We start from the raw sequence: 25,119 nt of genomic DNA, 5'->3' as shown, positions 1-25,119 counted from the left end.
GTGAGTTTTTGCCTTAACCTTGTGAAGTTCTTTTCAGAAAATTTAATTTTGACTGTTATCATGATGCCAACTAAGAGAATAAGTGAAAGCGGTTCTGGTAAATCTATCAAGAAGAGGAAAGCGATCAATTTGGATCAGAAAATTAAAATAATAAGGATGTATGAAAATGGCCAAACATTAACAAGTATTGCATGGAATTCAGTGAACACAATAATAAAGGACAAAGACTGAATACGATAAGAGGTGAAGGGATCGGCACCAATTAAGTGAACTATAATAACCAAGGCTACAAAATACATATCCATTTTTACTGTACAATAACATGTGTTTTTTCTTCCTTTTGTTTTCTTTTCTTATGTGCCACTCTGGCTACTTCACTGCTGTCCCCAGATAAAGTTTTTAATTGAACTAATTAAAAATATGTAACTCTTTTTCTTCATTCTTCTGGGGATATTATGTGGTTTTTGTGTAATTTTACATATTACATATTAGGGATATAGTAGCATTATTTTATTAGTCATTCCCAGTTACGTAAACTCGACTTACATGCGAGGTCCTGGAACGTATGTCGAGGACTTGCTGGATTTTTGGATTAACCGGGAATTTTTTTTTTTTTTTAATCATCTATCCCGGAAAATCAAGAGTCTACTGTCTTTACTGTCTTTTTTTTTTTTTTTTTTTTTTTTTTCAACCTCTGCCAAATTGTTTTTTTAATCTGCCACCCATTATTTGTTTATTGTTTTGATTAAAAGTACTTGATAGCTCTTACTAGAACTTAAATAAAAAAAATAATGCACTAAAGATTTTTTAAGCATCTTTTTTGTTGACACGTTTCAAAATATTGCTTATTTTTATTCCCTTTTCTTTCTTTATATGGTATTGTAAGTTTTTATTGGGTATTTTCTTTTTTTACATTTTTATTAATTTCTTTCAGAATTGGGAGAAAGAAAGAGAAGAGTCCACATTGGAAATGAATTTTAAAAATAAAGTGGTGTGGAAATTTGATTCTTTTAAAAGTAAAGGTCCTTTTCTTCTACCCTCTGATAGCCCTGATATGTTTGTATGGACAAGAGATGATAAATCAAAAACTAGCCAGAATCCAGAGCATGATCAGGAGTCCTATGATGTTGCTGCCAGGAAGTTGACTAGAAAAGAAAAAAGAGAAAAGGAGGTAGAAGAAGAACAATATTTATTTCAGGTCTCTATGATCAATTTTATAAATATCTAAATAAAGACATTACTGTTATACACTTTTTGTGTATCCATTGAATATTATCTTTATCATTATTTCAGGTCTCTATGATCAATTTTTATCATTAATATACACAAAAGAATACCTGCTTGTTTGTAAACAGGTATTCTTTGTTTTTAACATACTGTCTGATGTGCATTGTGTTAGATTTTTATTTCTTAATTCAGTTGAATTTTATCTTTTGCTGTGCAAATAAAATAACTAGTTTTGTTACCAATTAATTAATAATTGATTAACAATATATATAAAAATAATTGCTTTCCTTCACTAATGCTAATTAGCATTAGTATTGGCATATGATGCAAGAAAGCAAGCTTAAGCAGCATCACCAAAAAAAAAAAAAAAAACAAACTTCCAATTTGTCCAGGTCTATTGAATCTATTACCACTCTCTGGCTAAAGGCAAAAAAAAAAACAGAATTTGAATTTATGCACCCCCTCAAATGTGTAATCTGAGCAAGAGGAAGAATCCCATCAGCATTGAGCTTGCTCAAACCATTCAAAGCCTCATACACCTCAGTCAAATCACCTTGCAGGTACCTAGTCTCTAGACACTGCAATTATCAGAACTGAAGCCTTTCTTGGTAAGAGCACCCTTTTGTTCCACTCATAATCTTGTAGCCCTTCTCTGTACTCGTTCCAGCAGCTCTACATCCTTCCTAAAATGAAGTCTCCAGACCTTTATGCACTACTCAAAGTGTGGCATGACCATTGCCTTATACAAAGGGATAACACCTTCTTATACTTTAGAAAAATAAACCTTTTGATTTGATATTTGATGCTGATATTTGTTACTATTGAAAAATTTGGGCATTTGAGCATTTATGACATGTTTCCTCAGTAATGTCAAATGGTAATTGATAAACCTTTTGTTTTTAATGAAAATGTGATTAATGCTAATGTAAAAGTTTCATCCTAATGCACTTAGTAAAAAATTTTAAAGATTATTTCTCAATAACATTTGAAAGGGTAGCCTATGGATTCAAAATCCTCTTATTTATCAAACTTAATTTCATCTGACACTGTTGAAAGAAAACCAACTCATGAAACTGTCCAATGACAGTGGTTTGGAAACAATATATAGGCAAAAGTTGCTTGCAACATTCTGGATAAATATTAGGAGCAACCATAACATTAAGTGAAAAAGCCTTGAAGGTTTTGTTACCTTTCACTTCAACATATTTATGTGAAACAGAGTTTTCAGTTATTACGTTGATAAAACAAAGAAGAGAAATCACCTATGATATGATGCTTGTATGTGATTGGCTGTTTCAAACTGCACTGAATGTAGATTGATGTCCTTAGTTAAAAGAATTCAAGAACAGAAATCACATTAGTTTTTTAAGATATATTTGCTTTTTTATATTTTTCTGCTACATGAAGAAAAATACTGTATACGAATTTATTATAACAGCTTACGATATTATATAAAATGTTTGGTTCAACAAATTTACTAATAAACTGCTAGTTTCTTCTTTTTTTTTTTCTTAATTTTTTGACTTTCAAATAAAGTTTTGAAATTCATGGTAATTAATTTATAAGTAGGAACCATATTATATATATTTTTATTGGGAGTTTTAGCTCCTTCTTCTTAAAGTCTAAATAAGGAAGTGTGAGTAGGTTTAAGGTTTCCCTTCTATTTTAAAGTAAATTTAACACCGAAATATTTCTTCAATTTGGTATACAGGTACTTCAGTGGCCAGTTCCTGTGAGATCACCAAAGTTAAGAAATGTAAACAAACAGTACTGCTGTTGTTAATGTTTTTGTATTATTTACAAGAGGAGTGGGGTGGGTCCATGGACCGAAAAGGTTGAGAAACACTGGCCTATAACATACTCCTATTCTCATTTTAACTTCCCAGGTGCTTATGTTACATCAAACTAACTCAACATTGCACTGGCTACTTACATCACTGGATGCACTTCCTTGGATTCTATGTGCTTCTTAACCAGGAGCATTATTACTACCCTAAACCCCTCCTGTCTTTCCCATGCACACTTTCTCACCATGTTCAAATTCTGCATATCCCTTGAAACAAGAGTTATCATGTTACCACTATCTCTACAATGTGTGCATTTGATGACTTAACCAGTTTTCAAATTCATCAGATTTTTTTTTTTTTTTTTACTGTATTCTTGAGAGGCATGGTATGCATAGATAAACTGTGTTGTGTGAAAATAATAAAGCACTCAAACCTACATTGATATAATTATGTTTATTTATCAAATGGAAATATGTACATAATGGAGTCAAAAATTGATTTTCTTTATTTTATTTTATTTCTATTTTTTTTTTTTTTTTTTACGATTTATTTTATTTTCCTCCCACTTCTTGAGTGAAAGACAGAAACTAAGGGTTATTATTCTGGAATTCTTAAAATTTTAGAAGAATTAAACTTAAATCTAGTTTCAAGAATTTTGTTTTAAGGTTAATTTTATATAAGTAAAGAACAATACATAAGCACTTACCAGCTGTGTTTGCAATGATCACCATCACTTAGGTCACAAGAATTTTTTTTTTTTTTTTTTAAATGAAAATCACAAGCACAAAGGGTATTAGAACCTGTAGTGCTTAGTACTGTGTATGGGTTGAAGGTTGAGAAGATGAAAGAAGCTACTTGATAATATTAGACTTGAATTTTTCAGGAAATAGAAGGGAGGCTGTTTCAGAAAACAAAAAGCTGAAGAAATAAATAAGGAAGAAGAAAAGTTATTCTGCGAGTTTGAAGTTGGACAGTAAAAGGATGCTGACTGGTTGTGGCATGAGTTTGGAGTGGTTTGGGGGGGAGAGAGAAAGCGAGAGCGGAATCATAGAAACCAATTCAGAAGAACGGTGCCCATGGAAGTTTTTTTTTCTGGAGATTTAATTTCTGTAGATAGTAATTTTCAGGTTTCCAGAAAACAGAAGTTGAAAGGATAAATGAAGAAGAAAAGTTCATTCTACGAGTTTGAAATTGAACAGTAAATGGATACTGACTTTGCAACAGGTGTTCGAACTGGTTTGGAACATAGAATTATAGATGCTAATACAGAACAGTACCCGTAGGAATATCAATAGAAAAGGCATGCAGAAGAAACAGAATATCTATGAGAAAAAGAGTGGAGAGACTTTGCTAGAGATGAGTCATAAATTTGAATAGCATCTAGAACCCTGAGAGAAGTTTTGGGAGCATCACTCCAGATGTGGAAACAGTATTCCATGGTAGGGTGGATTTCAGATTTGTACAGAGTGAGCAGCTGTTTGGAAGAAAAGTAATGCCAATAGTGAAAGAGAAAACCCAGTTTTTTAGATGCAGAGGACACATTATTTGTGATGTTCTTATGCCAAGAGAGCTTCGACATCAGGGTAATCCCTAATAGAAATATGTGATCTTGTGAAATCTGAGTTTCATCAAAGATAAGCATAGGAGGAGAAGAATGCTTTTTGCCAGATAAGACAGGACTGAGTTTTATAAGGATTGAAATCAACTAAGGTTATCTTTGCCCCACTGGAGAAGTTGGTGCTGTTTGTGGAGGGCAAGGTTTCTGGAACTGGAAGGTAGAATGCAATGTGCAGTCATCCTGGTCAATGGAAGAAGGTCATTAATGTACAAGAGGAAAAGAGTTGGCAAATCATAAGATGGAAGCTTATTCAGTAGACCTTTATGGCTGAAATGTATATATGTTCTTTAGTTTGCTTAATCTCATTGCCAGGTTCGGTGGGCAAGAGTCTAAGGGATTATCTTTAGCCTCAACATCAGGATTTATTTATTTATGCACTAAGGGTAACATTACTACAGTTATTGGCTTGGTGGATAATGGGGTAGATTAATACACATTTAAAGATATGTTATAAAAAATTGTTTTCAATGAAAATTCTATAAGAAAAAATTAAATAAACTAAATAATACTGTCAGAAAGCTTTACCAATTAAAATCTGTTTCATGGTTGGTAGGGATTGATCTAGGTCATAGTGTACTTCTGAGTTGTTGGGGCCAATTGTTTGGTTGGATGGCTGGTTGTGGTTTAGAAGTTTAAACTTATTTTTGATTTTGGTTAGGACTCTATTCTTAAAGATGTGAATATTTCTGAGTTCCTTTTTTGAGATTAATGTTTTCTATTACAACGGCTTCTTTGGTTTCTGTCTGTCTGGCCAATACTGTTGTTTTGAATACCCATTTATGATCAGTAGACCTTTATGGTTGTTGGGGCAAATTGTATGGGAAGCTGAGTCTGAATTTGTTTCTTTTTCAATGTCCTTCTTGTGTTCTTTTACTCCAACTATGAGTTTTCTTTTGCTCTGCTTTGTTCTGTGTAAACTTTAGGTTTACATAATGCTTTAAAGTGTTAAGCCTAAGGAGGCGCAAATTAATTCATTTAAAAGTAAAGGGGAGGGAACTTAAAATTAAACATTGCACCGGTTAATGAGAGTCATCTACCACCTAGTATTGTTTGGTAACAACACAGAGGAATGGCATTCCTCTGTGTTGTGTGGACGCCACACCTTGACCACTGCTTACATTGGTTCACACATGGGTGGTCACCTCCAGGTATGCTAGGTGCTGTATTTCAGGATTTGCACTTGGGGATATACCCAGGGATATTAACAGTCCCACCATCATCAAGGTGCAAGCAGAGGATTTGACTGTCACAGCCCAACTGGACCTTGTCGAAATTAGTTCTGTTTGACTTGAGTGTCACCCGAGCATCAGTTCCATCAGTGCTTTAGACTTCTAGGTAGCAAAGCCCAGCTTGGTATACTTGAGAGAATGTCTGTTACAGCCTCAGGAGCAATACCAGGACTGTAAAGTGTGACCAACTTCAATACAAAAGGAAAGAAACAGCCTGCAAATTTGCCTGTTGGAACAAGTATTGAAAGAAAAATTTGTAAACATATTAATTTATGGAAAATTATTCTAAAGTAGAAAAACTGAATAAAATAAACAAGAAACTGCAAACATTTATGATCCACCCTTCTAGCCTTTATGGCTGTGTTTAGGTGATTTGTAATAAACAGATAAAATAAATAAGCCATGCTAATCCATTCGTTCGCAGTGACTCTACAGAGCAAATGGACCCCATGGCACCTCCCAGCTCATTCAGTCTCAACCCAATTCAGCATGTTTGAGACTATTGGAAAAGGACATTGGTTGATACACCAACCCACCCAACAATATGCAAGCATTACTGGACACATTGTGCAATGCATAAGTAGCACTACCACAGTTTATCCTGTATCGCCTTTTGAAGTCACATGTATTGACTGTATTATGGGCAAAAGGTTCATAATACAGTGGTCCTTCAGGCTGTAACAGACATTCTCTCAAGTATACCAAGCTGGGCTTTGCTACCTAGAAGTCTAAAGCACTGATGGAACTGATGCTTGGGTGACACTCAAGTCAAACAGAACTAATTTCGACAAGGTCCAGTCGGGCTGTGACACCCAAATCCTCTGCTTGCACCTTGGTGATGGTGGGACTGTTAATATCCCTGGATATAACCCTGAGTGCAAATCCTGAAATACAGCACCTAGCATACCTGGAGGTGACTACCCAGGTGTGGCGTCCACGCAATACTAGGTGGTAGATGACTCATTAACCGGTGCAGTGTTTAATATCCAGCGAAAATTTCCAGGAACATTCCTTCCATCATGTAGTTCATGTAGTATGATTGATGTCTTTTGAGGTTACAACGGACATTGTGGAGAGAGATCCAATCTTCCTTACATTTCAAGGTTACTGCTTTAAACAGTGTTTGCAGGCGGGCCACTAGGAAGTACACCGGACTGAACTTGTTGATTTCTCTCTAGGGGGCTTCTGAACCAGCTAATGTATAATGTCACTGATTCTCACTGCCAATCCTCCAATCACAATGCTGGATAGTGATTGGAGGGAGGGAGTCCGAGCAGTGTGTATGTGAGGGGGGGCCATTGTCGATGCAACGTTACGTCTAGGATCTAAATATATTATGGCCATGTGTATGCCATATCCAAACATTTCATTACTTTTAGCATATCCTCATCACCTTTTCTTACTACTGAATACATCATCAATTGTCCAAGTAATAGACCAAACTAATCTGCTAAAAGATCTAAACCTCCCAAACACTTCCTCATTCATTTCACAAATATTCATGGTCTAAGTTTTGATCTCAATAATGTCCATTTCCAATTACAGTCTGCCAAACCCCATGTACTTTTTCTGACAGAATTCCAGTTATCAGGTGATTCAACCGCTGCTCCTCTCAATTGTCCAAATTATTCGCTGTATGATTCCTTTCACCACAAACTTGGTACTTGTGCATATGTCCATTCTGATATTCCCTGTCAGAGACCTAGTAATGCCGACCGGGCTAGCCAGGTGGGTAAAGTGCCTGCCTGGCAAACCAAAGGTTGTGGGTTCGGGTTCGAATCCCGTCTCAGGCTTGGGTCAGAGTAAAATGCAAAAACTTTGGGAGATGCATTATGGCCACAGAAGCTGATGCGCCAACAACTAACCAAAAAAAAAAAAAATACCTAGTAATTTGGAATCTCCTCTTTTCTATCAACTCTGGCTTACAATCTCTCTACCACATTCTGTCCAATTCATCTGTTGCCTTTATAGTTCTCCCAACCCCACTAATCACTTGAAATTCTTTGACTTCCTCCAGTCCAACTTTCCTAACAGTTGAGGTAATTTTTCTTGGCGATTTTGCTGTTCACGGCTCCAGCTGGCTTCCATTTTCTAGCCACACGGACCCAGGCGGTTGAGACACTGAGGCTTTTGCAATTACTAATGACCTCAAATAGTTTGTTCATTTACCTACCAGGATATTAGAGAATCCTTCTAAGTACACAGTTGAGGTGAGTGGAAATCTACACCCATCAGATCGCAACTTAGTGGGGGGTCTCTTTTCCAATGGAGTCTTTTGCTTGTGGCCATTCTCAACCTTATGTTGTTTGACTTTACAAAAATGCAAAATGGACAATCTGCAAGATTTCTTTTCCTTCATCAGAATACTGTTTCAAATATTCTAATGTCAATGTTTGCTCAGATCGTATCGGTGAAATTATTCGTTTAGGAATAAATGATTTACTCCACACTCCACTTTAAAATCTTGTCCTTTATCTAAATCTTGGTTTTCCAATAAATGTGGTAAGGCTGTTCAAGAAAAGAATGTCGCATATATATCCAGGTTCATCCTCTTCATTTTCTGCCTACACCAAAGCTCACAACAATTGTCAAGCTGTTATTAATCTATCCAAACTAGATTTCAATCAAGCTATGAGTAGAAAATTTGCTTCTTATCCAGATTGTAGTCAAGGATTCTGGACTCTTGCTAAAGCTAGTGCCCACAACTTTTGCCCATCTCTGTTCTCACCTCCTTCAAAACCAGATGGGTCTATTGCCACTTACCCAAAGATAAAGCCAACCTACTCGCATCCTCCTTTTCTTCCAACTTGTGTATTGATGATCATGGTAAACTAACTCCTACCATTCCCAATACACTTCATTCGATGCCTCCTCTTGTCTTCCGTCAATAGGATTTTGAACAATCTTGATGGTATTTCTCCATGTTTTTTTAAAACCTGTGCTCCCGAACTTACTCCTGTTCTATGTTGCCCTCCCATCCAGTTATTGTCCCACTGCACTTAAAAAAAAAAGTAAAGTGCAGCCATTATCAACCCACTGCAGGATGGAAGCCTCCTCAACAATTCATGTTAAGGGAAATGGACCATAATCTGCCACGCTGGTCCAGTGTGGGTTGGCAGATCGACCGTATTCAGCAGTCAGGGGCTTGAACCCCGGTCTACTCAAAGAGCGTGTGCTACTGCACTCCCGCTCCTGCCCACTCAGCTACGGACGAGCCCACTGCACTTACTTCTACTCTTTCTAAAGTAATGGAGAAATTAATTAACCGCCAACTCTTAAACTATCTAGAAACCTTTCATCTGATCAATGATCGCCAGTGTGGATTCATCATTGTCGATCCACTGGTGATATTATGGCATATGTTACTAATCTATGGACATATTCAATGGAAAAGTTTGGTGAAACTTGAGCAGTTGCTCTTGGCATTTTTAAGGCTTTTGAGTTTGGCATAAAGGTCTTCTAAATAAGCTTCCATCTTATGGTTTCCCGGCTGCTTTTTGTAATTGGGTATCCAGTTTTCTCTCTGCCGCTCACCGTGAATGATTGTAGGCAGCTCTCTGGCTTATAACTACTTCTTTTAGTGCTGGTGTTCCCCTAGGATCAATTCTTTCGCTCGCTCTGTTACTCTTGTATATTAATGACCTCCTTCCCTTGACTGGAAATCCTATTCATAGCTTTACTGATGATAGGATTTCTTGTATTTCTTTGCTGCACTGAAGAATTACCTGCAGGTAATTCTTCAGTTAAGGTAACTTAGTTGATTTCAATATTTCTAAAACTCAGCCATGTCTTGCAAAGTGGATTCTTTTTCTCCTATACAGTCAGTCCTAGTATAACACGTGTTTACACTACACGAATTCGATCATACACGATTTATAAATAGGAGAACGATATCGTATATAACATGAACCAAATTCGCTTATGCATGATTCACCTTTGTTTTTACAAGAAATTGCAGTCGAATGCAGAATCACCTAACTGAATGCAAAACGATAGGAATGAAGAGAAGATTCTGAAAATGTATTTGTTTTTTATATCAGTGGAGGGGAAACACATTTCACCATAATAACGTAAAAATCCACACAATTCCAGCTATCGGTATTATCGCAAATGCAATTAGATCGAGTTTACTACAAGTTTATAACAGATTCCACTAACAAAAATGCAACTCAAAATTGTTTTTATTGTTTTATGGTAGTAACCCCCAGAAATATGCTTTAGTAAAATGTGAGGTATTATGGTGTCTCTGCCTTTACGGTTTTGTTTATTCAGTTGCTGGTGCCTCCATAGCCAGGTAGGCAGGAGCAGCAGTGCGTAGCACACGATTCTTGATTAGACCAGGGTTCGAGCCCGTGACAACCAAATACAGAAGATGCGGAAAGGTCAGGGAATGACCACCGCATATCCCCGAAGCAATATGGCCTTAGTTGCTAATGCTCCTAAAAACCAAATAACAAACAAACATATTCAGTTGCTACAGCTTTGTTTATGTGTATCAAGCGTGCCTCCTCATTTTGTAATTGTGCTTTATTCCCTAAAAATGAGTAAAATACTTAAAAGGCGTTAAAAGGAAGCGTTCTAGTGAAGACACTACAGATTCAGAGAGAAAAAGAAAAGCAATATCGATAGATAGAGGCAGACTGGGTCAAAAATTCTTACCCAGGAAAATTTGTACTAGTGTTTATGGCCAAAATCACACCAACCTCCATCATCTTCTGTCCTCCGGCCCACTGGGGTTTCCCCCAATAAGGCTTATAGCCAGTCCGCCTCTGTCGATAGAGAAAAAAATATGAAATTGTAAAACACTTTGAGCAAAATGAAAGACCATGTGATATTGCACATGTCACAGGCCTGAATGAGGCAACGCCAAGAATTAGAAAGAATACAGAGAAAATAAAAACAACTTTCATAGCAGGAACAACTCAAAGTGTAACAATATCCATTAGATCAAGACAAAAAGAATTGGAAGAGATGGAACGGCTGTCATCTGTTTGGATAGAAGATCAAACAAAGAACAAGTTTGCTTACGACAGAAGCAAAAGCATTATTGATATTTTATTACATAATAGTCGTAATTAAATATGTAACTATTTTATTACGATTATTTATTGTGTTTGGTAATGTTTTGGTTCCAAATGTGTGTTCAATCTTGGGTGATCGGCACCTAACCCTATTTTTCCCATAGGGACTGTTATTTATATTGCACAATTTTGTATTGCATGGGGGTTTCTAGGAACACAACTATCATGCTATATGAGGACTGACTGTACTGTCTTCAGTGACACTAATTTTTAGGCAAGATTATATATCCATTGGGGATTACACTGACTTCTAATCTCTCTTGGCATAAGCACATTACAAATATTTCTTCCTCCATCTAAAAACTGGGTTTTCTCTTTCACTATTGGTTACTTACAAAGTAGAAAAAAAATAAAAAAACAGGATATAGAAAAGAAAAATTTTGGACTGGCTCATGCATTTCAGGGTTACGGATCCTATTCCTTTAGATAGGACCTTTGGTGGAATTCTTAGAGAATGAATTGCAAATTCAATTTGTAATTCAGTATGTGTAAATATGAATATCAGTAGTAGTAACGGTAAATGATGCAAGAAAGCAAGCTTATAAAAAATAAAAAAAAACTACACAGTGCTTCCAAGAATTAGTACCTCCATCAGTACCTTCCAAGAATTGTTCTAGCTTTCCTTGAATTTACTTAGTGCATCCATTTCAACAGTAGCATGTTCCGACAATCAACCACCCACTGGCCGAATACAAACTTCTGCACATCTATATTGCAACTAGGGCTTACAGTATTGGTCAAAATCTTAATACCAGTATTTCGGTATTTTACAGGTACCACACTGTAAGACATTTCAATGACAGGGTATATACTATGTACAGAATATACAAACCTAGAAAATGAGATGGAAAATAACTAACCAACATGTCGAGATTAAAATATAACAGCCATTACCCAAAGAAATAAAAGCAAATATGGTTGGACAAAAAACAAGATACTGTAGATAAGTCAAGAGAAAAGGGTTGTTAATAATGGCATATTAAATCACTACATTGCTACTTTTTCTTAAATGTCATTACCTCTATGTGCACTTCTCTGTTCAATGCCTGCCAAAATAAAGTGCTCTGCGAACTATTTGATTATTTATCTATACCAGTATATTAATAACCAGGGAAAAAAAAAAAAAGTGAAAAATCATAATGATACAAAAGTGGTGTATGCTACAGATTTGCAAAATTTATTATTTTTTTTAAACTATTAATTACGATTTTTCATAGAACACATCCAACTTTTGGATAGGCAAATAAAACAATGCCATCTGGGTGGTGGTGCCCACTGAGAATAAGTAACAGTAGTCTGCTCTATTAGTGAAGCGTTGCTTATTTGCATTAGTAAAGGCACATGATGCAAGAAAGCAAGCTTATATAGCATCAGCCAAAAAAAAAAAAAAAAAAAAAAAAAAATCTAATTTTACCCATCCACTCGCTCCAATTTTTGTCTAGTTCTGCCTTGAATCTCTTTAAGCTATCAACTTATACGACAGATGGAAGTTTGTTCCAGCAATCAACCATGCCACATGCTGGCTAAAGGCAAACTTCTGCACATCTATCCTACAATTGTCTTTCCTCAATTTGAATTTATATCCTCTCAGGCAATTATTCTGAGCAAGAGGAAGAATCCCATCAGCATTGAGCATGCTCAACCCATTCAAGGCTTTGTACACCTCAATCAGATCACTTCGCAGGTGCCTAGTCTCCAGACACTGTAATTTGCAAAACTTAAGCCTTTCTTTGTAAGAGCAACCCTTTGTTCCATTCACTAATCTTTTTGCCCTTCTCTGTACTCTCTCCAGCTGCTCTACATCCTTCCTAAAATGAGGCCTCCAGACCTGTATACGGTACTCAAGGTGTGGCCTGACCATGACCTTATACAAGGGGATAATCACCTCCTTATCCCTGATAGAAAAATTCCTGTATATCATTCACAAGACACCATGAACTACTCTTGCAGACTGCACTGCTACTAGTATTCGAGTTAGTAGTAGTAGAGGCATGTGGTGCAAGAAAAGAAAGCTTATGTAGCATCAGCCAAAAAAAAAAAAAAAAAAAAAATACATTTCACACATCCTTTCCCTCTAAATGTTTGTCCTTGAATTTATTTAAGCTATCAACTTCCACAACAACAGATGGAAGTTTGTTCCAGCAATCAACTACCCGCTAGTTAAAGGAAAATTCCGCACATCTATAACTGTCTTTCCTCAATTTGAATTTATGTCCCTTCAGATTCGTAATCTGAGCAAGAGGCAGAATCCCATCAGAATTGAACCTGTTCAACCCAGTCAAAGCCTTATACACCTCAATCAGATCACCTCATAGGTGCCTAGTCTCCAGACGTTACAACTTGCAGAAATTAAGACTTTCTTTTTAAGCCCACCCCGTTATTCCCCTCACCAATCTTGTTGCCCTTCTCTGTACTCGCTCAAGCAACTCTACATCAGTGCTTCCGTAGCCAAGTAGGCAGGAGCAGCAGTGTGTAGCACACGCTTCTTGATTTGACCGGGGTGGGGTTCGAGCCCGTGACCACCAAATATGGAGGATGCTGAAAGGTCAGGGAATGACCACCGCATATCCCCGGAGCAATATGGCCTTAGTTGCTAATGCTCCTAAAAACCAAACAACAACTCTACATCCTTCCTAAAATGTGACCTCCAGACCTGTACACAGTACTCAATGCTTGGCCTGACTGTTGCCTTATACAAAGGGATAATCACCTCCTTTTACATACTAGCAAAATTCCTGTATATTATTGACAATACCCCATGACGTGCTCTGGCAGCCTGTCTGCACTGCTCAGAAAATTTCATATCTGAGGTAGTGCAATACATGGTAACTCATTGTGAAGGTAGTCACAATATGAGATACAATTAAATTGATGCCTTTACACTACTTATGGAGTTTTTCATTATGAGTTCATTATGTTTTTACACCAATATTTTAGTTTGCAATTGATATGCAATTGACGTCCCAACAGCATTTCCGAAAAGTGAATAATAATACTGTACAAGAGAAATATTTTAAACCACACACAAATTCTTTATTTATTTTTATTTTTTTTTATTTATTATTTTTTTTAATTAATTTTTTTTTTTTTTTGTAGAATATAAAAGCTAACCACACACACTGGTATAAGTATTTAGTTTGTAACAATCCCACTAGGAAGATACCTGTGAAGCTAAAAAGTTGGTTTGTAATCTGGTTTTCGCAGTATGATCAGTGAAAATTACCAGTTTTGGTATTCATTTGATGGACATTATCCATGAACCTTGGGGATTGGTAAATCCCTTTTAATAAATTGCTTATCAAGGGAAAGATGAAGAAAACATCTCTTTGACTCCTGATGCTGTGTTCCTGGCAATTTGATAGCCTTTCAAGTTCCTGATGCTGTGTTCCTGGCAATTTGATAGCCTTGCAAGTTTCTGATGCTGTGTTCCTTTCAATTTGATAGTTTTAATTAGTTATAAATTTGCAGTCCTGACAAAATGGTGTCCTGACAAAATGGTGTATATGTTACTTATTACTTTTATTGCTCTGTGTATAAAATATGTAGATAGCCAATTTGTCATGTGTCAGACTGCATAAGTACATGCACTTTGAGTGACAGTATGACTAGGTAGTAGTAGTAGTCTTGGTATTCAACTGAAAATAAGTAACAGTAGCCTTCACTAATGGGGAAGTGTTACTTATTTGAAGTATACAGAGGGCAACTCATGAAGGATTTCACAATAAGAGACGTTAGAATAATGATGCAGATGCATCATTACTACCTAGTTGCATAATGTCACAAAATTAACTATGAAAATTTCTACCTTTATCCATAGTATCTGCAAGCAAACCCACTGAGTTCATTATCTGAGTGTATACACCTAGCCATTGTGGTGTCTTACAAGTGCATTAACATATATGCATAATGTACCTCTTGTTTTCACTATGTCCATCCATCTGCACATAACAACTCTCAGAAGAGAGGTTTTCAAGATATTTTATATTTCAGTCTTTTGGAAAGAGACCAAAAAAGGATTTTTCGAAATCTGGCAATTATTATTTTCTTTCATTCTTTCTGTGCTCACATGATAACTCAACTTCCAGTGGATGGATTTCATAAAATCTATATTTAGTTCTTTTAGAACAAATTTTTAAACCTTCCCAAATTTCAGTTAAATGGAATCAAGAGGAAACCAGCAATCATTTATTTATTTATACATATCACATAGGTTATCCTTATACTGTATATCATAAAAGCTGAAGCAATGGATGTTGTGTTTGTTGCCGCTGGTTGAAGCAATGCTCGGCCTATCTTACCCATAGGCTTTGTGCCCGGTCCCCCTTGAATCATGGGATAAATTTTTTTATATACAATTCAAAAAAACACAAAATTCTACCATAGTGCCCTCTGCCTCTGCAAGAACCTTAAAACTACAGATAAGGAGATGCCAACTGTTCTTCCAGAAACTTATCTTAGTTTTCATTCTACACAATTTTGCTTTAGCCATCGGTGAGTCCGCTGGAGTCTAGATAAGTGCACAAACTGAGTTATTGCTACTTGTGTGTGGATGCTTGTATACACCAGTGGCATTATTGGACTTTAACCCGTGGGTCCCAACTTTTTCCTACCCATGACCCCAAAATTATACATGACAATAACATGCAACCCCATATTTTGTATTGGAATGCACCATTGGTGCCGTGACTTCACAAAACGGCACTAAACCTATCCATTTATCATTATTATTATTATTAATCCAAAAACATTAAATGTCATTGCATAATAAACATTTTTACAGGGGCTCCAAAAATACTTTTGCCTAGGGCCTGCATATCCTCAAGTTAGGTCCTGGAGCAATGAATGGACAGTGTGGCAGATTTGCAGAAATTAAATGTTTAGTTTTGCCTAATTCAGGTTTTGTGCCTAATCCAATAGCTAGATTTCTTCTAAACTATCACTAGGTATCATTTTAATATGGAAGGTGCCTATTTCCACATTTTTCACAATGTTTACTGTCTGAAATTTCATTAAAGTTCACCTGTATCTCTTTGGCTCTCATTTTCAGGAAGAACAATTCTAATATCAACTACACATGGATGCGTGCCCTCCCCACATCTGGTGAGTATGGGCTTGACACACCCAGGGTCTTGAGCTGGATATCATCATTCTTCTCTTTCTTGGTGATTCCTTTCTACCTCTCTCTCTCTCTCTCTCTCTCTCTCTCTCTCTCTCTCTCTCTCTCTCTCTCTCTCTCAGGGTAATAGGGAAATTTTTTTTTTTGGCCAGTGCAGCATAAGTCTCAGGCTTCCTTGCACCATATGGCTATTATTAATAATAATAAGATAATTTTTATGTTAGGGACACAACAAAAGCCACAATATACAAAAGTTTTGGAAACCCTTTGTTTTTTAAGCCATTAAACTTTAAAAAATGCAAGATTTCCAAAACTTTAGTATATCAGAGAAAATCTCATCACAGCATTTATACCATGATTAAAACTTTCACTGCTGGCTTTTCTGCCGATAGTTTCGACCTGGGATTGAGTGGTCTGGGTTGGAAAGGGCAGTAATATTTTTAGGCTTTCTGCTCATTATGACTGAATTAATCATTCCCCAGTGAAGGTTGCTTGACGAAAAGATATAGTTTTTCTTCTGTCAAATTGGAAGGAAAAGTTTTAAAAGTAGTGTGGTTTCCCTCCTCCAAATGGATTAGAATCCGAAGGTGCATATTTGCCTTCAAGGAGCAGTGAATGTGTTAAACTATTTGTTTCTCTATATGAAATTTTTATTAATTATGTATAATCTTTCATCTCTTGTATGTCCTTCATTTTCTTCCATTCTACTTCTATCCAGGGTGCTTTGCTGTTATGTCTTACTTGACTGCTCCAGATATTTCCCCAGAACTCTTCGATCGTCTTCTTCTCGGGTGGTCCATTTCCTGCTTTCTCATCTTCATCCAGTTTCCTGTAGAAGCCTTGTTGGTCCTCATCGATGATTTGGTTGTTTATTTTCCTCTAGAAGCTCTCTTTGTATCGGTGTAGTCTCTTGCTGAGTGCGAGGAGGTTCTGCTTCAGTGTGTCTAATATTATTATTATTATTATTAGCTACATCATGCAAGGAAGCCTGAGGCTTATGCTGCACCAGCCAAAAGAAAAATTCCCGCGTTACCCTGAGAGAGAGAGAGTCAGAAGTAGAAGGGAATCACCAAGAAAGAGAAGAATGATGATATCCAGCTCAGGACCCTGGGTGTGCCAAGCACATACTCACCAGATGTTGAGCCCCTGGCCAGATCCTAGACATAACGTGACCTCGACATTGCTCCCCCCACATACACACTACTCGTACTCCCTTCAGTCGCTATGTGGAAGTGTAGAGGCAATGAGATTGTACACTAGCTGATTTAGAAGCCTCCTAGAATGATACCAATTGGTTCGGTCTAGTATACTAGCTGGCAGCCCCCCTGCAACCACTGTTTGAGAGCTGTACCCTTGAACGTAAGGAAGATTGAATCTCGCCATGATGTCCATCATAACCTCAAAAGACATAAATCGTACTGCATGACGGAGGGTTTACTGGAGCTTTGCTCTGGAGACTAAACATGGGTTCCATCACATCGGGCTTTCAATAAGCAAAGTGGTGGTGGTATTGCACTGGTCATCTACCTTCTAGTATTACCTGGTAACACATGGAATGGCATTCCTATGTGTGGTGCGGGCACCACATCCCCAACCCCTGCTTACGTTGGTTCACACCTGGGTGGTCATCCACTGTGGGCTAGGTGCCGTTTTTCAGGGCTTGCACGTGGGGGTTATACCCAGGGTTACTATCAGTCCCACCATCATGGCACAGACCGACCGGACCTCGTCGAAATTATGTCCACTGGACATAATTTGAGTGCTATCCAAATGTCAGCTCTATCAGCGATTTAGACTCTCAGGTAGCAAGCGCAGCTTGGGTTATCTGAGAAAATGTCTGCAACATCCTCAAGGACCAAGTAAAGGTTCTTGAGGGTGTCAAAAATTATGCAAACCAATTATGATATCAATATCTGCTGGATCAGAGGACACACCAGAAAGACAAACAGCTAACCAATCCACTAACTTTTTCAGTTTCAAATTCAGATTATAAATCCTTTATCCACCAGAATTTTAAAAGTCTGGCCAGTTCTTTCTCTCATTTCTTGTATTCTGATTTTGTATAACAAATAAAAAAAATTAAAATAATAATAATGATAAAATTCCTCTGCACACCCCCATTCCAGAAAAAGTAAATAAATTACTTTTCTCTCTTACCCATGTCTTATTTTTATATTTCAGGCTGAACAGCAATATCTTCATACAGATTTCAAATTATCTTGCTTTGATGACTTTGAACGATTAGTTTTGGCATCACCTAATAGCTCTATAGTATGGTTGCATTATATGGCATTTTTAACTGAACACTGTAAATTTGATGAGGCCAGAGAAATAGCTTACAGAGGGCTGCAAACTATTGCTTTCAGGTAATATATATTTATTGAAATGCACATAACATGTGGAATGCTTAAGTATAGTATTAGGTGAATGATTTTATTACTCTCACAAGTAAAAGAATATATCAGTCAAAATATTAAAGTTTAAATTATGGTTTTCTTTTTCAGATGGTTGTCTACTTTAACAAAAAAAAACGACTTAATAAAATAGATTACATGCATTCCTTTGATAGTGCTCATGACTTTTACATGCTCTATTGCTGTCCTGACTTTTATTTTATTTATTTTTTTTTTTTATGAATTATTGGGTCTTTCTTGTGGAAAGTAGGATGCATTTATATGGATTCCTGTTTTGTGATGAATCTGAGAAGTTATATAGAGAGGGAATATGATAGTATAAACCAGAGGTGTGATGGTCAATAAGTTCTATGTTGATTTCAATATTTGTAAAAGAACTAAAGAAGTTTACCACCATATGATGTGTGGAATACGTCTGTATGATACTCTCCAGAAATTAAAAAGAATTTAACATAAATTTTGCAAAACAATTTTCCTTCCTTTACGCACTGTTTTTAAGGTAGCTTGCGAGGTGGTAAATTATAATTTAATCCTTTGGATAAAAGTGAAATGTGGTCCTGCAATGGCTTATAACAGGAAAGATTTGTAACCTGTTGATATGTAGGATCATTGCACATTGGGCAAGGGTGGTGTTTGCGAACTAGCTGAAGCATTCTGCGTTAGCACGTTATATGTGTGTGGGGGGGGGTCAGTGACAAACTCATATGCGCTTAGTCAAAAGCTCATGACAATGTGTTTGAACTCATATGAACCTGTCTTGAAACTCGCGATAACGTATTCCATTTGTTAGTGTCTGTTTTTCATTTCTGAGGTTTGTGCTTCACATTGAAAATCTGTGGAGGTCTTTAATACAGACCAATCGTTAGGATGTAGACAATTTTTTAATTTGTCATGAAGTTTCCTAACTTGGGAAAGGTATTTTTGTTTATTAGAATACAGAATACATTTATTGCCTTCAAAACAATATCGTTCCAAAGTTTGCCAGGGCTAATTTAAATCATAAAATATACCTCCATCGATATCATTGATAAATACACAAAACAACAATGCCCCCAGCACCAAACCCAGGGGGACTCTACTAATAACATTAGTCCACATAGAGCAGTGTCCATTTATTACCACTCTCTGCCATCTCCCACTCAAACATCCCTTTGTCCATTGCAGTAACTTTCCCTTAATACCATACCGCTCCAGTTTGTACAGCAGTGTTCCATGTGCAACAGTATCCAAAGCTTTCCTGAAATCCAAGTACATGAAATCAAAATTATTTTTAACATCCAGTTCCTTTGTGACCACATCATAGTATCCAATCAAATTGGTCAGACAAGACTTCCCCTTAACAAACCAATGATGTGTCTGAACTATTGCTGCTGTCTTGTCTAGGTGATCCTGTATCACCTCTTTAACCAGTGATTCAATTATTTTCCTGATGACTCCCAGCAGCACTTGAAATCCCCAGCAACTTGCTCTCTAGGCTGCTGCTCATTATAATAGAAGCAGTGCATGAATCCCTTTCGCTTCTGCCTGTGGCCCATTAATCTTTTAGTCTGTGAATCCCCCCAACCTAGAAGTTTTCCGACCCACCTAACACTGCCTCGATAGCATCAGCAAATATTCTTGCCCCCTTTCTATTTAAGTGTATCCCATTCCTGTAGAAGCAGTCTCTCCTGTTAGCAAGCACAGACCATGCTGAAAAAAAATTCTACCCTGTGAGCCTTCACAATCTCTCCAGGGCCGAATTTATTTACAAGGCTCTCATCATATACTCCCTCCTATCGTGTCTGGGCAGAATTGCAAACACTTACAAATTTAACCCTAACTCATGAATTTTTAGTGCCAATGTGTAGAACAGTATCACCTTTTGAGCCTTTAATAGATGATATCTGCCCTACAATGTCATCAACTTTTGTCCCTGGCAGACATACCCTGGTCCTGTTCCACCTATCCTTTTTGCATAATATATTCCTTGTCTCCCTGACAATAGAGTCACCTCCAATAACTAGTTTCTATGGGACCATCGCATTCTGCCTTGGAGATTGCCGCTGTGTTGCCGGATGCACAGGAGTGAGCTCTGGCGTTGAGTTGGGCAGCTGAGAGCTTGATGGGCCCGTCATATTAATTTATTCGAGGGCATTTATGCTACACCTCAAACTCTCATAGACACCCATCAGAGCGCTGAGTTGACGCCTAATTTCTTCACAGTCTCTGCACCTAGCACACACCAAGACATCCTCCTTGGCTAGATTATGTCCTGTTCTAGACAGGTCTGCAAATATTTCGCACATTGTTTTAGACTGTAATACATGGGAGAATCGCCCCCTTTGGTTCTCCTGCTAGCCAGAGTAATTTTGGCTATTCTGTGAATGCTGCATTGCTTCTCTAGTCTGGGTCATGATTCCGAAGTATAATATAATTAACAATGAAATTTGTATTATTGATATAAAGTAGTATTATTGATAATACTATACTAATCTAACAGATTTCTGATATACTGCTATGTATTTCACTATCTAGTTTTACGTTAAACCTTACGGTATTCCGTATCGTATAACAATGGCAGAAAGTTATGAACATGAACACTACGGACACTAAGTATCAAAATAACCCACGGATTCAAAATTCAAAACAACCCACAGAGCTTGTCTAGAACTATAATGCTACTTATAGAAAATAATTTAGTATAACAACTAAGTCAATAAACGACTAAATATAAATGAAAACTTAACATTCGCCAGAGCTGCAAAAATCATCAAATCAGAAGATCGCACATTAAAATAAAGAAAAGTATGACTAATATATAATGATATTGTGAAACTTACTTTAAAAATTAACGTCATAGAAAAGTATTGTGCATAAGCTAGCGTCAGCCAAGATTTTTAAACAAAGATACTCTAAAATAGGGGGGGAGTTATCCCCACCCCAGAAAGCATAACTTACTACCAGAAAAACAGACCACTAAAACAATACTTAAATATATAAACAGTGGCAGTAGAAGACATTAATCATAGTATACTATATGACAGTACATGATATGTTATACACACACACACACACACAATGTATAGCAGTAAAGTTCCCAGACTGGTGTAATAAAAATAACACAAAGTGAAGAAGCTAAAAATTGGTTTAAAAGTTTATGAAAATAATTAACAAAGGCTTCCAAAGATGATGTTCGTTTCAGTGGTTACATTTTTCTTTGGATGCCTTCATTACAGATATCTCTTTCCTTTGAGGGTAGTTTTCACCTTGGGAAAGAGGAAGAAGTCTGCTGGTGCTAGTTTGGGAAAGTAGGGTGGATGGTTGATCTGTACAATGTCACTTTTCATCAGAAATATCTTCACAACAAGTGCACTGTTGTGCAACAAGAACCAGCTGCCTTTCTCTCAAAATTACAGCCTCACCTTGGAAATGACATAGAACACAGAATTGACTCTCTCGTCATCATTAAGGTACAAATTCCTTGTGAATCACAATCTTTTTGTTGAAAATCATGGTCAGCATCATCTTGATCCTGGACTTCTGTAAAGAAAATATTTTAGGCCATGGTGATGATTTCAAAGTCCATTGCATGCGTGCATGCTCTGCCACTTCATTTCTGGGTCATATGGAAACACACAACACTCATCTCCAGTGACAATACCTCAAGAAAATTAGGATGGTATTGACAAGTTTGGATGAAGTCCTCACATGATGACACTCTTCAGTGCTTCTACTCATCTGTGAAGCTATGTGCAGCACAAGTTTTGCAGAGACCTTCCTTTTCCCTAAATTTTCATGCAGAATTTTACAGATCATCTCCTTATTCATGTCCAACTTATCAGTCATCATTGTGAGGGTCAAATGACAATCTCTTGCCACAATTTCTCGAAGTTTTGCAACCCTCTTTCCTCCTTTTGTGAGGTTGACAGATGCTCACTTCTTGAGTCATCACGAACGCCCTCGTATCCATGGCCCCGAGTGCCTAGCGATTCTTCATTGATTTGAAAGCGATTTTCTTAAAAGAGCAATTGATTGTAGTTGAACGTTAGTTTCTAATTTCCAAATTTATATAATTTTGCTCTTCTAAAGTAAAGAAGTCAGCTTACTCAACAGAAAGGAAAGCCATCTTTCTTCTTGTATATAAGACTAATCTACTAACGCACTAACACTAACAACCTTATCGCTTGGTCACTGGTGGCACCACTCCTGCCTCCACGTGGCAGGGCTGGAAGCCTGGGACAAGAAATCCACTCTCCCGGGACTAAAAGGAGCAACTATGGGCAACACGAAACAGTCCTACTATGGATCTCTTGATCCAGATTCAAGTAGACATGACAACCATGATAATTTGAATAAATCCCATGCTAAGAGACAAAAAAAAGAAGGGACAGATTTTTCTGCTCCTCTCTTCTTAATATTACATTCCTCCACAGACCAACCATTGAGTAAGCTCTCCTCATTTTTGATTTAGAAATGTCTCGAAAATGTGGCTGGGCCTCCAAAAATGGTTCGGCGACTAAGATCTGGAGACCTATTAGTGGAGATGAGTGAACACAGACATGCTGAAAGACTCTTGAAAATATCTACCTTTGGTGGAATTCCCACAAAGGTTACCCCCACATGCTACCTTAAACTCCTCTAAAGGGGTAATATCTGAATGGGATCTTCTAAATGTATCAGAGGATGAACTTGTCTCTGAATTAAGCAATCAAAATGTAGTCCAGGCAAAAAGAATTGTCATCAAAAAAGATGGAGAGCCTGTCCCTACACGAACAGTCATATTGACATTTAAGTCACCAAATCTCCCCTCAACTATAAAAGCTGGATATCTCAGATGCCATGTTCGACCGTACATTCCCAACCCAGTCCGGTGCTTTAAGTGCCAAAAATTTGGTCATTCGCAAACTGTGTGCAGAGGTATAGTCACTTGTGCTTCTTGTGGTTCAAAAGAACACACACACACACACACATGGACTGTAATAATGAAACCCAAAACTGTCCTAACTGCCATGGAAATCATTCTGCCTTCTCTAAGGACTGTATCCAATGGAAAAGACAGAAGAACATTCAGAAATATAAAATAGAGAACAAAGTGTCATATCAAGAGGCAAAGAAACACTTTGCAATCCCTACTAAATCATCTACGTACGCCTCAGTTACTCAACAGCTACGCTCAATATCAACTCAGGCTGACTGCTCCATCCCTCCAAATATCTCTATATCTGTTTGGGCGAAATCATTACTTACTTCATTAAAAGAACAATCTCCCTCCAAATATGCAACCCAAGAAGTAAATGCACCGGTAACAATACCTCCTGATAAGAATCCCAATCAGTAACCGAAAGTACAAACTAAAAGCTCTGAAAGAATTGATATACACACACATTCAGATCTGATACCATGGACACTGATGAAAAAGCAGATGAAGATGACACATTTCTTGAAATTCATCCAGAAGGTGACATTGACACAAGCAGACCAGTCTTCTCAAAGAAGAATAAAGGAAAAATAGACAGGCGTAAGCAAACTACCTCACGGAAGTTAGCAGACACTAGCTAAAACCAAACAATGGATACAGTTATTCAATGGAATTGTTGTGGGCTCCGTGCTAACTTTGACGACTTTTACGATCTCCTATCTGAATACAAGCCGGTTGCAGTATGCATTCAAGAAACAAATCTCACAAATGCAATATCTATGACGATTAAGCATTACAATATGTATAGACAAGATAGAAACTCATCTAATTTAGCTCATGGAGGAGTAGCACTCATAGTGAATTCTTTGGTGCCCTCTAGACCTATCTCCCTGCAAACATCTTTAGAGGCAATTGCTGTCTGTGTCACCTTCGGAATCACAATAACATTAGTTTCATTGTATCTATCACCAAATCATGCATACACCTTTGCTGATTTAGATAATTTAGTAATGCAAATACCTGCTCCCTTTTGTATTATGGTTGACTGGAATGGCCATCACCCGCTATGGGGTTCTCAACATCTTGACTCCAGAGGACAGATAATTGAAAAAATTTTAGATAAACATAACCTGACAATTTTAAACACTGGTGCTCACACATACATGCATTTACCATCCTGCTCAACCTCTGCTCTTGATCTTTCTATATGCTCTCCAGTGATATTTCCTCTCATAGACTGGACCGTTACTAATAACCCTCGCTGTAGCGATCACTTTCCTATCATCTGTACTTTCTGTATAAGTTCTACTCCTCAGAGTAACATTAGGACAACCTGGAAATTTGCTAAGGCTAACTGGATTAAATACCAAGAAATAGCTCACTTAGATACTGTCTTCATAGCAACCCACACAATTGACTCTGCAGTAAGCTACATTACAGATAAAATAATGAAAGCATCCGAGACTGCTATACCAAAATCATCATCCAAAATCCGGCTTCATCCAAAAATGTGGTGGAACGAAGCATGCAACAGTGCTAAAAAATAAAGGAACAAATATTGGAATATTTTTCGAAAACATCCAACCACAGCTAACCTCCTACAGTTTAAGAGAGTCAGAGCTAAATCTCATCATATAAGACGAGAGAGTAAAAAAGAAGCATGGGCGCATTATACCTCCACCATAAACAGATCCACAGATACTTCTACAATATGGAAAAAAATAAAAAGAATTAATGGTAAATACTCGCA

The 25,119-nt window shown here is 37.2% G+C and overlaps 1 protein-coding gene across 1 annotated transcript in view; it reads left to right on the top strand.

Moving 5' to 3' along the window:
* Window positions 1-25,119, top strand: part of Rrp5 (Ribosomal RNA Processing 5) — a 615,569-nt gene that overhangs the window by 528,693 nt on the left and 61,757 nt on the right. Inside the window, exons 32-33 of the mRNA XM_090384558.1 lie at window positions 935-1,198; window positions 18,240-18,424. Of these exons, the coding sequence (XP_090240684.1) occupies window positions 935-1,198; window positions 18,240-18,424 (449 nt within the window). The remainder of the gene's footprint in view (window positions 1-934; window positions 1,199-18,239; window positions 18,425-25,119) is intronic.

Source organism: Mastigoproctus giganteus, chromosome 11 (assembly GCF_048544385.1).
Source record: "Mastigoproctus giganteus isolate SK-2022 chromosome 11, ASM4854438v1, whole genome shotgun sequence".
Lineage (NCBI taxonomy): Eukaryota > Metazoa > Arthropoda > Arachnida > Uropygi > Thelyphonidae > Mastigoproctus > Mastigoproctus giganteus.
The sequence above is the reverse complement of the archived record's forward strand: the minus strand, read 5'-3'. Positions and strand labels throughout refer to the sequence as shown.